General features: G+C 63.4%; 1 protein-coding gene and 1 non-coding gene across 3 annotated transcripts; one reads left to right on the top strand and one right to left on the bottom strand.

The window, feature by feature from the left end:
- Positions 1–207: 207 nt before the first annotated feature.
- LOC112061280 (U1 spliceosomal RNA) lies at positions 208–371 on the top strand. The gene has a single exon (XR_002890173.2). It is a non-coding gene; the product is annotated as a U1 spliceosomal RNA (small nuclear RNA).
- Positions 372–1,713: 1,342 nt separating this feature from the next.
- On the bottom strand, positions 1,714–9,872 carry ATRAID (all-trans retinoic acid induced differentiation factor). Of its 2 annotated transcripts, XM_065587320.1 has the most exons (7): positions 9,713–9,869; positions 9,047–9,174; positions 8,147–8,218; positions 7,071–7,142; positions 6,657–6,778; positions 6,084–6,184; positions 1,714–5,699 (listed from the first exon to the last, which is right to left on the bottom strand). In XM_065587320.1, the coding sequence occupies exons 1-7, from the start codon at positions 9,788–9,790 to the stop codon at positions 5,595–5,597; spliced, it is 678 nt and encodes a 225-aa protein (XP_065443392.1). In that variant the 5' UTR covers positions 9,791–9,869; the 3' UTR covers positions 1,714–5,594. The 2 variants fall into 2 exon arrangements, with proteins under 2 accessions (XP_065443392.1, XP_065443393.1); XM_065587321.1 differs by lacking the exon at positions 6,657–6,778 and having other exon boundaries at positions 9,713–9,872.
- Between the last annotated feature and the right edge of the window lie 1,626 nt (positions 9,873–11,498).

Raw genomic sequence — 11,498 nt, forward strand, 5'->3', positions numbered from 1 at the left:
GGAGTGGGAGCAGCCCGCCCAGCAGGGCCCGAATTTGGCACCCGGAGCTCGGTGTGGAGAAGGGTGGGACCCCGGAACCACGTCGGGGCAGCTCGCAGCGGTCGGGGCCGGTGTGGGCGGGGCCGGCGTTCGGTCCGAGTCGGGCCCCACCGTGTGTTGAGAGTGTGGGGCGAGCGAGGGCGGGCGGCGGCCGGGGCAGGACAACTCATACTTACCTGGCAGGGGAGATACCATGATCACGAAGGTGGTTTTCCCAGGGTGAGGTTCATCCATTGCACTGCGGGTGTGCTGACCCCTGCGATTTCCCCAAATGCGGGAAACTCGACTGCATAATTTGTGGTAGTGGGGGACTGCGTTCGCGCTCTCCCCTGGCTCGTGAGTGCAAAGACAGAACCATTCGAGCGCTGTGTTTTCTTTCTTCCTTCCTTCCTCTGGGGGGGAGCTGGTTCTGGTGCTCCCAGCGTGTCCGTGGTTTTGCTATCTGTGCTACAGGGACTAGGCTGGCACAACCCCATGGCAGAGGTCTTTCCGTCGCTTTAGGCCCACCGTTTGGTAGACACTAGAGTAAGGAATGATCAGACGCCCAGATAAACAGGCTATGTTGGGAAAGGTGACCACAGCTTTTGAAGGGGGAACTTGGACCTCACCCGTCTTCTAGAATTCTTTTAGGGTCTCAACACGCATGTGGATGAGGATGATTCAGTCAATATAGCGAACTTTGGGATTTTCAGAAAGCCTTTGACAGGGTCTCTCACCAAAGGCTTGAAAGAAAACTAAGTGGTTATGGGATAAGAACGTAAGAACGGCCATACTGGGTCAGACCAAGGGTCCATCTAGCCCAGTATCCGGTCTGCTGACAGTGGCCAATGCCAGGTGCCCCAGAGGGAATGAACAGAACAGGGAATCATCAAGTGATCCATCCCCTGTCGCCCATTCCCAGCTCCTGGCAAACAGGGGTTAGCAAGGGATACCACTGGCTAATAGCCATTGATGGACCTGTCCTCCATGAATTTATCTAGTTATTTTTTCAACCCTGTTATAGTCTTGGTCTTCACAATATCCCCTGGCAAGGAGTTCCACAGGTTGACTGTGTGTTTTGTGAAGAAATACTTCCTGTTGTTTTAAACCTGCTGCCTATTAATTTCATTTGGTGACCCCTAGTTCTTGTGTTATAAGTAAATAACACTTCCTTATTTACTTTCTCACCACCAGTCATTATTTTATAGACCTCTATCATATCCCCCCTTAGTCATCTCTTTTCCAAGCTGAAAAGTCCCAGTCTTATTAATCTCCTCATACGGTAGCCGTTCCATACACCTAATCATTTTTTCCCCTTTTCTGAATCTTTCCAATTCCAATAGATCTTTTTTCAGATGGGGCGACCACATCTGCACGCAGTATTCAAGGTGTGGGTGTACCCTGGATTTATATAGAGGCAATATGATATTTTCTGTCTTATCTATCCCTTTCTTAATGATTCCCAACACTCCGCTGCACATTGAGTGGATGTTTTCAGAGAACTATCCACAATGACTCCACAATCTCTTTCTTGAGTGGTAACAGCTAATTTAGACCCCATCATTTTATATATATCGTTGGGATTATGTTTTCCAATGTGCATGACTTTGCATTTATCAACACTGAATTTCTCCTGCCATTTTCTTGCCCAGTCACCCAGTTTTGAGAGATCCTATTGTAGCTCTTCACAGCCTGCCTGGGACTTAACTATCTTGAGTAGTTTTGTATCATCTGCAAATTTTGCCCTCTCACTGTTTACCCCTTTTCCCAGAGCGTTGATGAAGAAGTTGAGCAGTGCTGGTCCCAGTATGGACCCCGGGGGACAAGAGGGAAATTCCTCTTCTGACACTGGCAGAGCAGGTACCAGCTCATGCCAAGGCCTCTAGGCCTTATTGACAAGTGACAAGCGCGTGGCTGGGAACCAGTCTTGCTCACCTGTTAGTGCTGTTAAAACAGGCGTTCGATTTATACAAATGTGTTTTGTGTTTAGACTTTATGAACAGCGTGTGAGTTGCTGTAGGCATTATTCTCACCTATAATATCCGTAGCCCATGCTATAAGGTGATATATAAGCGTTGGCACTAAAACTGTAATGCCCTTTGCCGCCCCGAGTCAGGAGAGACGCATAACCAAGTGTGAAATGCTCATTTACCAGAAGAGGCGTCATCTCCTTTCCAACAAGAGACGACCCTGAGACATCGGACAAGCCCCCGTGGATCATCCGAGGACAAAAGACTCGTCTGATTGCTCCCCCCACACCCACGAGGAGGCGGAGACCTGCACAAACACGTGCCCCATCAGCTCTGGGGGAATGGAATAAAATCCATCCAGAAGAATCTGTCCCCCCGCTGCTGCTTGGACTTCAGGGAGACGGCACACCTGCTAAACATCAGCAAGGGAGCCCGGCTGTTTGGCTAGGGTCAGCCCTAAGGGACATACAGAGCTTGCATGTTACAGCAGCTTCTACTACTGTTTGAAACCTCAGCCTGTAACTCCTTTGTGTGTATGTGTAGCGGGGTGGGCCCGCTCCTGCTCTGAGAGGTTTACACAGCCCTTGGAAAGCACTGGGGGTGAGAGAGAAAACCCTGGGCTGATTGGGGGAAGTGGCTGCAGCGGGGCCATGCCCCAGTCAGAGCCCGGCTGGCCCTATAAAGAGGCTGGGAGACAGGCGCTCAGCAGTCTCTCCCTGTGTTCAGAGGGAGAAGGGCCTGGGTGCAGGGAGCAGAGATTGTGTACCTGGGTGAAGCAGGGCTGGGGAAAGGCTGGGGAGCTCCAGCCTGTGGCCTAGTACTAGGCCAAGGGGTACTGGGGGTTGCAGAGGGCAGCCCAGGGCTAGGCCAAGGCAGCAGGTCCAAACCCCCCTTGCCACTGATGAGTGGCCTATACTGCAGTCTGCCCCAGGGAGCGGGGGCTAGTTGATGACTGGCAGTGGCCTAGTGCTGAGGTGAGGTGGGGATAGTAAGTGGGGGTTCCCCTGAGAGGGGAGACCCAGTGTGTGGGGTACTGCCAGGGGGCAGCACCCAGAGCAAGGGGCACGGGGGTCCTGGGAGGGACACGGGGGCTAGTCAGGACAAGGCGGATCACCGGCCTGCAGAGGGCGCTCTGGGCTGGATTGAGTTGATTCCCTGGAGTAACCAGCAGGAGGCGCCGCAAGGGCGAGTCTGACCCCTTACAGTATGTTTACCTGCTTTAACCTGGTCAGCTTTTCTTTTCCTAGTTAGCAAAGCTGTAGCTAGTTTATGATAGGATAGGCCACCAACATTGTCTTCGGCTTGAGTTCTGAGGTGCAATTGACCGGTCTGAGTGACCACAATATTGTTATGGTTTTGGTGCAAGGGACCATCTGTCACAGGCAGGCTCACCTGGGTGGCAAGACAGAGTCAGCCCCCTGTGCTCCCCTGTTCAGGCTGTTCTAGTCCCTGAGGAGTTCACACTTGATACTGGTGTGTGAAATCGAAGTGTGGAACACACAACCATGAGCTCTGCTGTCCGCCAGCCCCAGGCGGCTGGGAAGAGCAGCAGGGGAAAGGTGCCCTGCAAAGCGGCAGTTTCTAGCTTGCCTGGTTACAGAAACGGGAAGGGAAATAAAGAGAACCCCGTTACATTTTTGAAAAAAGAATCCTCATGGTTTTTAAGGCAATCTCATGATTCTGGGGAGTCTGACTCATGATTTTCCCAGGGGGGAGGGTGGCAACACTGAAGTTAGGGATTATTATTCAGCATTTACATCACAGTGGGGGGGGCTGAGAGATCAGGATTGGGACCCCTGTGTGCCAGGTGTAGCACACCACCTCGTGCCTTGTCTTGATTTTACAACACACTGGCAGCTGAGCCCCCTGCCCTGGGATCCCCATCAGCCCCTTGCCCCCACTGCTGTCTGGCTCAGGGCGTGCTCTGCCTACGGGCCCACTCAGCTGATGTGCCATGGACCCGGCTACAGAAAGCAAGGCCCTGTAGCGAGAAGCCCAGCCCCCGCACGACCCCTGGGAAGAGACTCCAAGGGGCACATCGCCCAGAAGCAGGCTGTGCCCCCCCAGCGCACCTGCTCCTCCCGCCCAGCCCAGGAAGAGCTGGCCTGGCAGTATGGCCCCAAGGTGATTTCACACTGGGGTCAGGGCAAGGCCCAGCTTTTGGCCCCTCCAGGAGAACGGGGCCAGCAGCTCCCTCTGTCACCGGCTCAACAGCAGCAGGGCTGGGCTGAGATATCTCCCGGAGCCAGGCTCCAGCCCACCCAGGTGTGTGACAAATGGAAACATCGGCTAGGAATCCTGCGCCCGCATTTCCCTGCACACGGCGTGTGTCCGCGCAGCACAGCCCAGGCTTCACCCCGCAGTCAGTCCATGGGCTGGATCCGTCGCTTCCCCCGGCCCCGACCCACCAACGCTCCTCCAGGCTTCCCCCCCCACAGTGCAGGGACCAGGTCGGCTCTCCCATGCAGATGCTGCCTCAGCTGAGGGGCAGGGTCCCGGCCGTGGGTAGCCCCCGCCCCAGGCAGGACCTAGGGCAGGGACAGAATTCTCCCCTTGCCACTTAGGGCCGTTTAACAGCAGGGGAGGGCGGGGGGGTGTCTTCACATCCCTGGTTCTACTGAGCGCACTGCCGAGTGCCGAGCTGGCCGGAGAAGGCGCCTCTCGCTGGCTGGCCGAGTGGAACAGAGGCACTAAGGGACTGGCTCAAACTGTCCCACCCAAGAGGCCAAAGCAGCTCCCCTGGCTGGGGGATTCCCCCTGCCCTCAGCTGAGAACAAAGGGGGGCGAAGGGCTGGGCTGTGGCAGGCGCGGGAGCTGCTCAAGGAAGGGAGGCAGAGACAGAGCCTGGAAACGGGGGTCACTGCAGCTGGTCAGCCTTTAATCCTCATTTCCCTGGGCTCCCCCAGGGCTGCCTGTGCCGTGTGCCAGGCCGCGGATACACCCGCCTGTCTGCCCGCGCTGGCTGGGTGTCCCCGCAGACGCTGGGGGGGTGCTGCTCCCCCAGATTGTACACATCTCCCCCAGGTCTGTCCCAGACTCGCTGCCCGGCGCTCCCGGGGGGGGGAGGGCAGGGGGGCTGCAGGCCCAGGGGCCCAGTCTCAGGAGGCGGCGAGGCCGCGTGGCTCACCCTGGGGGAAGAGTGAGACCCCGGGGGGGTCTGGCCCCCTGCAGGGCTCCTTCCAGAGACGGTTCAAGGGCCTGTGGGTTTGACCTGGGAGGGGGGGGGGGTCAGACCCAGAAGTTTCGACTCCATGGGAGACCTTGCAGGCCAGCGCCCACGTCCTGCTCAGAGAAGATCTGTGCCGCTGCCCCAGCCACAGGCTGCAAGTGGGTGCGACCTGCGCAGAGCACGCTGCGGAGATGCACCGGGAGGGGGCAGGGTAGTGAGATTGGGGAGGGGCTAGGCGGGGTGCCTGGTCCCCTCCCCGGCAGAGAACGGTGGGGTGCAGGCAGCCGGCGCTGAGGGCAGCTGGACCAGCCCGAGGCGCTGAAGGTGAAGCTAGGCAGCCCGCACGCGGCACCACGGTGAGTTCAGAGGCTGGGGAGAAGCCCCCACGCAGGCCCCCCAGCCCGGTCTCCGCCCTTTCCCCGTCCTGCAGGAGGGGTTCAGGAGGTCTTGGCTTTCCGGCGCTGGCTGCCCCAGGCCAGCAGGGACAGGGTGGTCGTCACGGCTCCCAGGATCCCATAGAAGGACAGCAGGGGAAAGGTGCCCTGCGAAGCGAAGCCGGCGGGTGAGAAGTGCGGGGGGAGGGGGTGTCTGCTCCCCGACCCCCCGTGCTGCTGCCCCCAGCTCAGCGCGTGTCTCCGGCCCAAAGGAGATTCCAGCCCCGGCGCACAGCCAAGCGAGCAGGAATCGCACACAGCCGGCCGTAGCCCCTGCAGCCTCCAGGCCACCCCACCCTGAGGCCGGTGCTCCCGCAACAGCGGCCACAACCAGAGCCCCCCACTGCTGGAGAGACCAGACACTACGGGGGAGAGTCCGGATGGCCCCAGCCCCGGGGTCCCTGTGCTGCACCCCCCCCCACGCGTCTCCCCCTGAGCAGAGACGGGCACCCACCCCGCCTGACACACCGCCCAGGCCCCCCGGCCCCTCACCTCGCGCAGACACTTGTAGCCGTGGTAGCTCCCGGAGCACAGGCACTGGACAAGCCCGGGGCCGTCGGGGCTGCACTGGGAGTTCTCTGGGCACAGCCAGGCTGAGCAGAACCAGACAGGAGACAAGGTTGGAACCAGGGCTGGGCCGAGGCCCCCACGCCGCAGCGGGGAGCAACGCGCAGACGGTGTGGGGAAAGCCCAGCTCCCGGGGGGCCCTTGCAGTGGTCCCTGCCTTGGCCAGGTTCAGGGAACTGAGGGGTGGGAGAACAGGCCAGGCCTGGTGCGGGAGGGCAGAGCCAGGCTGCTGAGGGCAGGGGCGGTGCTGGGCCCAGGCCGGGCGGTGGGGGGCTGTATTTCTGTTGCATGCTTTGTTGCAGGCAGTGGGGGGGGAGCCCTGCCCTGGACACCCGCCGGGGATCCTGCCCCTGATGCCTCCCAGTTCAGCTGCCGTGGGCTCCTTCCAGCCTGGGGCCTCAGGGGAGCGGTTATGGGGGCCCTCACCCTAGCACCTTTCCGAGCCCCCCAACCCATCCCGGGCCCCCCCAGTACTGAGCCCCTCTCCCCCCACCGTACCGAGCTCCCCCGAGCTGTTGCAGAGGTTCCTCTGCCCCTGGCAGGTTCGGCTGTCCCCGTGGGTGGTGGTGAGGTCCCAGGCCATGCTCCCTCCAGGGCACTCCAGGGCACGCGGCAGGGATCTGGACAGGAGACAGTCAGAGGAGCAGGGCTGCTCTGAGCGTGGGGGGGTCCCTATTGCCCCACCAGCTTCCCAGGAACCAGCAGCTAAGCTCCACACGGAGCCCCGTGTGTGTGTGTGTGTGTGGGGAGAGTCAGCCCCCCCTCCACCCCCCGCACCCAGGGGCCCCTGAGCCCCTTCCCCCCACTCTCCCTGTTGAGCCCCTATCCCTGCCCCCCTTTTCCTCCCAGCAGGACAGCACTGGTGCCCTCCCTGTCCCCAGGGCTGCAGGCCCCGCCCAGCCCGGCACTCACATGCTCTGCAGCCTGGTGAAGCCCTGGAAGGAGGTGTTGCTGATGTTCTCCAGGGGGTTCTCGGTCAGGTCACTGCAAAGGGACGGATCCCGCGGCATTAACCCTCCGTTCCCAGGGCCTGCCAGCACCCTGGGAGAACAGTGCACACCCAGGTCTTCCCCCGGCCTGGGCCGAGCGCCCTCCCTGGGCTGGGGCTAAACCCCTCACTCCTCTGCCCTCCCCCGGCCTGGGCCGAGCGCTCTCCCTGGGCTGGGGCTGCCCCCCCTCCCCTCCCTGGGGAGGGCCTCAGGAGACCCGGCTTTGTCCTCACCCTGTTGAGAGATCTCAGGCGAGTCTCTGCCCCGCCTGGGTCTGTCTTGTCCAACCTCCCACCCCGCCTGGTCCAGTCAGACTGGGACCGTCCATCCCAGGGGGAGAAGTGCCTGGCACAACGGGACCCTCTAGGGCAAGGGGTGAGGCCGGAACAAGGGCTGGGTGAGCAGGTGCACCAGCCACCTCCCACTCCTGGGGAGGATGCCCCAGCATTTCCCTGCCCTCACTCCTGGAGGGTGGGGGGGAGGGGAGGAAGGGTGCACTGCAGGGACATGCCATGGTTAATGGAGGGGGAGGTAGCGTAACACCCCCCCCAGAGAGCGCCAGCCCGGCGCAGCTCCCACACGGAGGAGCACAGAGACGGGCATATGGACTTCAGCCAGATGGGCAGGAGGGAGAGGAGGCCGGAGCGGGAGTCAGACACAAAGCTCTCCCCCAGCAGAGGGGGGCCCGGCTGGGGGAGCCCCGAGGAGGGGCTGGGAGCTTTGCTGCTTCCCAGCAGGGACCGTCCCTCCCAGGGAGCGCGGAACAAGCTCAGACTTGTGCTGAGAGAGGAAGGTCTAGCCCCCCCCTCGCCCTTCTCCAGCAGTCAGTGGGGGATGGGGAATGCAGCAGGACCCCAAGCCAAAGCAGCACAGGGGGTCTGGGGCTTGCACCCAGCCTGTCCCCGGCAAGGAGCTCCCTCCTCACCCCTCGCTCTAGAGCTCGAATTCCCAGGCCCCCCTACAGCACGCCCCCCCCCCCCCCGGGGTGGTTGGACTCACATGACAACAGCAGCGCTGGCATCCGGGAACCCAGCACCGAGGAACGTCAGTGAGCAGTTGCCCAGATCCAACCTGGGAGGAGCAGAACAGTCAGAGGCTCTGGGAGCCCCAATGCACCCCCCCGAAATGCTATCCCCTCCCCCACCCCACTTCCTTCTCACGACTCCATGCACCCCCTCCCCCATCCCTTCCTTCTCCCACCTGCCCTGCACATGACTCCATACCCCTCCCCCATCCCTTCCTTCTCCCCACCCCGCCCTGCACATGACTCCATACACCCCCCACCCCCACGTCCCTTCCTTCTCCATGCACCCACAGGCCTCCATCCCCCCCCTGCACACGACTCCATACCCCCCCACGTCCCTTCCTTCTCCATCCCCCCACCCCCACATTTCCCCCATCCATATCCTTGTCCTAGGCAGGCACAAGGCTGGGGGGTCTGAGCTGGGCTCCAGGGGCCAGGCTGGCTCCATGGAGGGCTCTGGTGCCGTTCACACTGGGGGGGGGCTCCTACTGCCAACAGCGGTTCCAGGCTCTCCCCGCCTGCACTTGGTTCTTCCGGGATGCAGGGGCCCAGGGAGTGTCACCTCTGGGGGGCTCCCTGCCCCCCAGAGACTCAGCAGAGGTAGGGGTGAGGCACCTCCCTGCCCAAGGCTGCGCCTCTCCTACCTATCCCACAACCAGCTGCCCCTCAGCCTGGCCGCAGAGACCCACTGGGGCCCTGGCGCTGCCAAGGCCCAGAAGGGAACCTCTGGGGGCAGACGTCCAGGCTGCCCCATTGCTGGTCTGGCTGGGGGGGCTGGGCGTGCCCTGGGCCGGCTGCCCTGCCAGCCTCTAGGTCCAGCCTGCGCCCCCCTGCGCGGGCAGTGGTGGGGCCTGACCCCTCGCTCGCTCACTCACCCCACGATGACGGGCTCCGGCTCCCCGCTGAGGCAGCAGCGCCCCTGCAGCGCCAAGGCCGGGCGCGACGCGCAGTAACTGGCCACGCTGGAGACGCTCCGCACCGGGCCAGGGCAGCGGCTGCACACCTGGGGGGGGGGCAGGGGAGTCAGGGGAGGAGCCGGCCCCCAAACTCTGCACCCCCGCCCCCGCGGGGCCCGGCCCCCAAACTCTGCACCCCCCCGCCCCGCCCCCGCGGGGCCCGGCCCCCAAACTCTGCACCCCCCCGCCCCGCCCCCGCGGGGCCCGGCCCCCAAACTCTGCACCCCCCCGCCCCGCCCCCTCGGGGCCCGGCCCCCAAACTCTGCACCCCCCCGCCCCGCCCCCGCGGGGCCCGGCCCCCAAACTCTGCACCCCCCCCCCCCGCGGGGCCCGGCCCCGCTCCGGGCCCCCCCGGGATCCGCTCGGGCCGATCCCAGCCCGCACCTGTCTGAGCACAGCCCGGCCCCGCGCAGCGTCCGGTTAGAGCGCGGTGCCCCCAGCACCACCGGACCGGACAGCGCCGACCGGGCATGACCGGACCAATCCCGCCAACCCCCCGCCCCGCGCAACGTCCGGTCAGAGCGCGGTGCCCCCGGACCGGGCAGGACCGGACCCCCGGATCGGACCGGGCCGCCCCGCTCTCACCGCGCTCCGCCCGGCCGCGCCGCCCCGCCAGGCCGCCAGCCCGAGCAGCAGCGGCAGGACCCAGGCGCGGGGCCCCATCTCCCGTCCGGCCGCCCCACGTGACGCGGCCCGCAGCTCTGGCGTCACATGATCGCAGCCGGCAGGTCACGTGACAGCTCCCGCCGGGCCCCAACCAAGCCAGCCCCGCCCCCCGACCCTGAGCCCATGGCCCCGCCCCCCCGCTGCCGGCTCCGCCTGGGGGCGGGGTCTCACCACGTGACCCTGCCGCAGCCCCAAGACCCCGGGGATGGGCCCCAAGAGACCCTCGCCCAGAGCCCAGCCCTCAGGGACCCGAGGCCCGCCCCCTCTGTGACCCCCCGCACCCCCAGCCCCTCCCCAGTGACCCCCACTCAGAGCCCCTCCCTGAACCCCCCAGCCCTGCCCTCCCAAACATGAACCCGTGAGCCCCTCCCTTCCCATGTGACCCCCCTGTCCAGAGCCCCGCACCCCTCTATCACCCCCCCGCATCCCAGCCCCTCCCCAGTGACCCCCCACTCAGAGCCCCTCTCTGAACCCCCCAGCCCTGCCCTGCCCAGAGCCCTGCCCTCCCAAACATGAACCCGCGAGCCTCTCCCTTCCCATGTGACCCCCCTGCCCAGAGCCCCGCACCCCTCTATCACCCCCTGCACCCTAGCCCCTCCCCAGTGACCCCCACTCAGAGCCCCTCCCTGAACCCCCCAGCCCTGCCCTCCCAAACATGAACCCGTGAGCCCCTCCCTTCCCATGTGACCCCCCCTGTCCAGAGCCCCGCACCCCTCTATCACCCCCTGCACCCTAGCCCCTCCCCAGTGACCCCCACTCAGAGCCCCTCTCTGAACCCCCCAGCCCTGCCCTGCCCAGAGCCCTGCCCTCCCAAACATGAACCCGCGAGCCCCTCCCTTCCCATGTGACCCCCCTGTCCAGAGCCCCGCACCCCTCTATCACCCCCCGCACCCCCAGCCCCTCCCCAGTGACCCCCACTCAGAGCCCCTCCCTGTAACCCCCTGAACCCCCCAGCCCTACCCTGCCCAGAGCCCTGCCCTCCCAAACATGAACCCGCGAGCCCCTCCCTTCCCATGTGACCCCCCTGTCCAGAGTCCCGCACCCCTCTATCACCCCCCCGCACCCCAGCCCCTCCCCAGTGACCCCCACTCAGAGCCCCTCTCTGAAGCCCCCAACCCTGCCCTGCCCGGAGCCCTGCCCTCCCAAGCATGAACCCACGAGCCCCTCCCTTCCCATGTGACCCCCCTGCTCACAGCCCTGCACCCCTCTATCACCCCCCCACACTCCAGCTCCTCCCCAGTGACCCCCACTCAGAGCCCCTCCCTGAACCCCCCAGCCCTGCCCTGCCCAGAGCCCTGCCCTCCCAAGCATGAACCCGCAAGCCCCTCCCTTCCCATGTGACCCCCCTGCCCAGAGCCCCATTCCCCTAAGTGTGACCCCCCAGAGCCCCTCCCTCCCCGTGTGATCCCCATGACAGTCTATACCATTATCTTCACCACTTTTACAAGACTATGATAAATGTAGTACAAAATATGCCTTGTGAGGTATCCCTGGGAAACTCATAATATGCTGAACAATATTGTCCTGGTAAAATGTGTATATCCACATTGTATGTAATGGGTACAAGATTCTCCTGTATAACGTTGCTGTAACATACTCCAGAGTTAGAAAGGCTGGTCCAAACTAGACAACTCAGAGACACAGACACACTGGCACCCCAGCCAGGTGTTAATGGACCATCACCTGCTTAAAGGGCCTTTCTCTG

The sequence above is a fragment of the Chrysemys picta genome, chromosome 3, assembly GCF_011386835.1.
Source record: "Chrysemys picta bellii isolate R12L10 chromosome 3, ASM1138683v2, whole genome shotgun sequence".
In the NCBI taxonomy this organism is placed as follows: Eukaryota; Metazoa; Chordata; order Testudines; family Emydidae; genus Chrysemys; species Chrysemys picta.

Bases quoted from the DNA above. Each gene is read 5' to 3' on its own strand.
- ATRAID (XM_065587320.1), bottom strand. From the start codon at position 9,790: ATGGGGCCCCGCGCCTGGGTCCTGCCGCTGCTGCTCGGGCTGGCGGCC. The intron at 6,185-6,656 runs GTACGGTGGGGG...GGTTCTGCTCAG, and splicing joins CAACAGCTCGGGGGAGCTCG to CCTGGCTGTGCCCAGAGAAC. The intron at 5,700-6,083 runs GTGAGGGGCCGG...TTCGCTTCGCAG, and splicing joins GCTACAAGTGTCTGCGCGAG to GGCACCTTTCCCCTGCTGTC.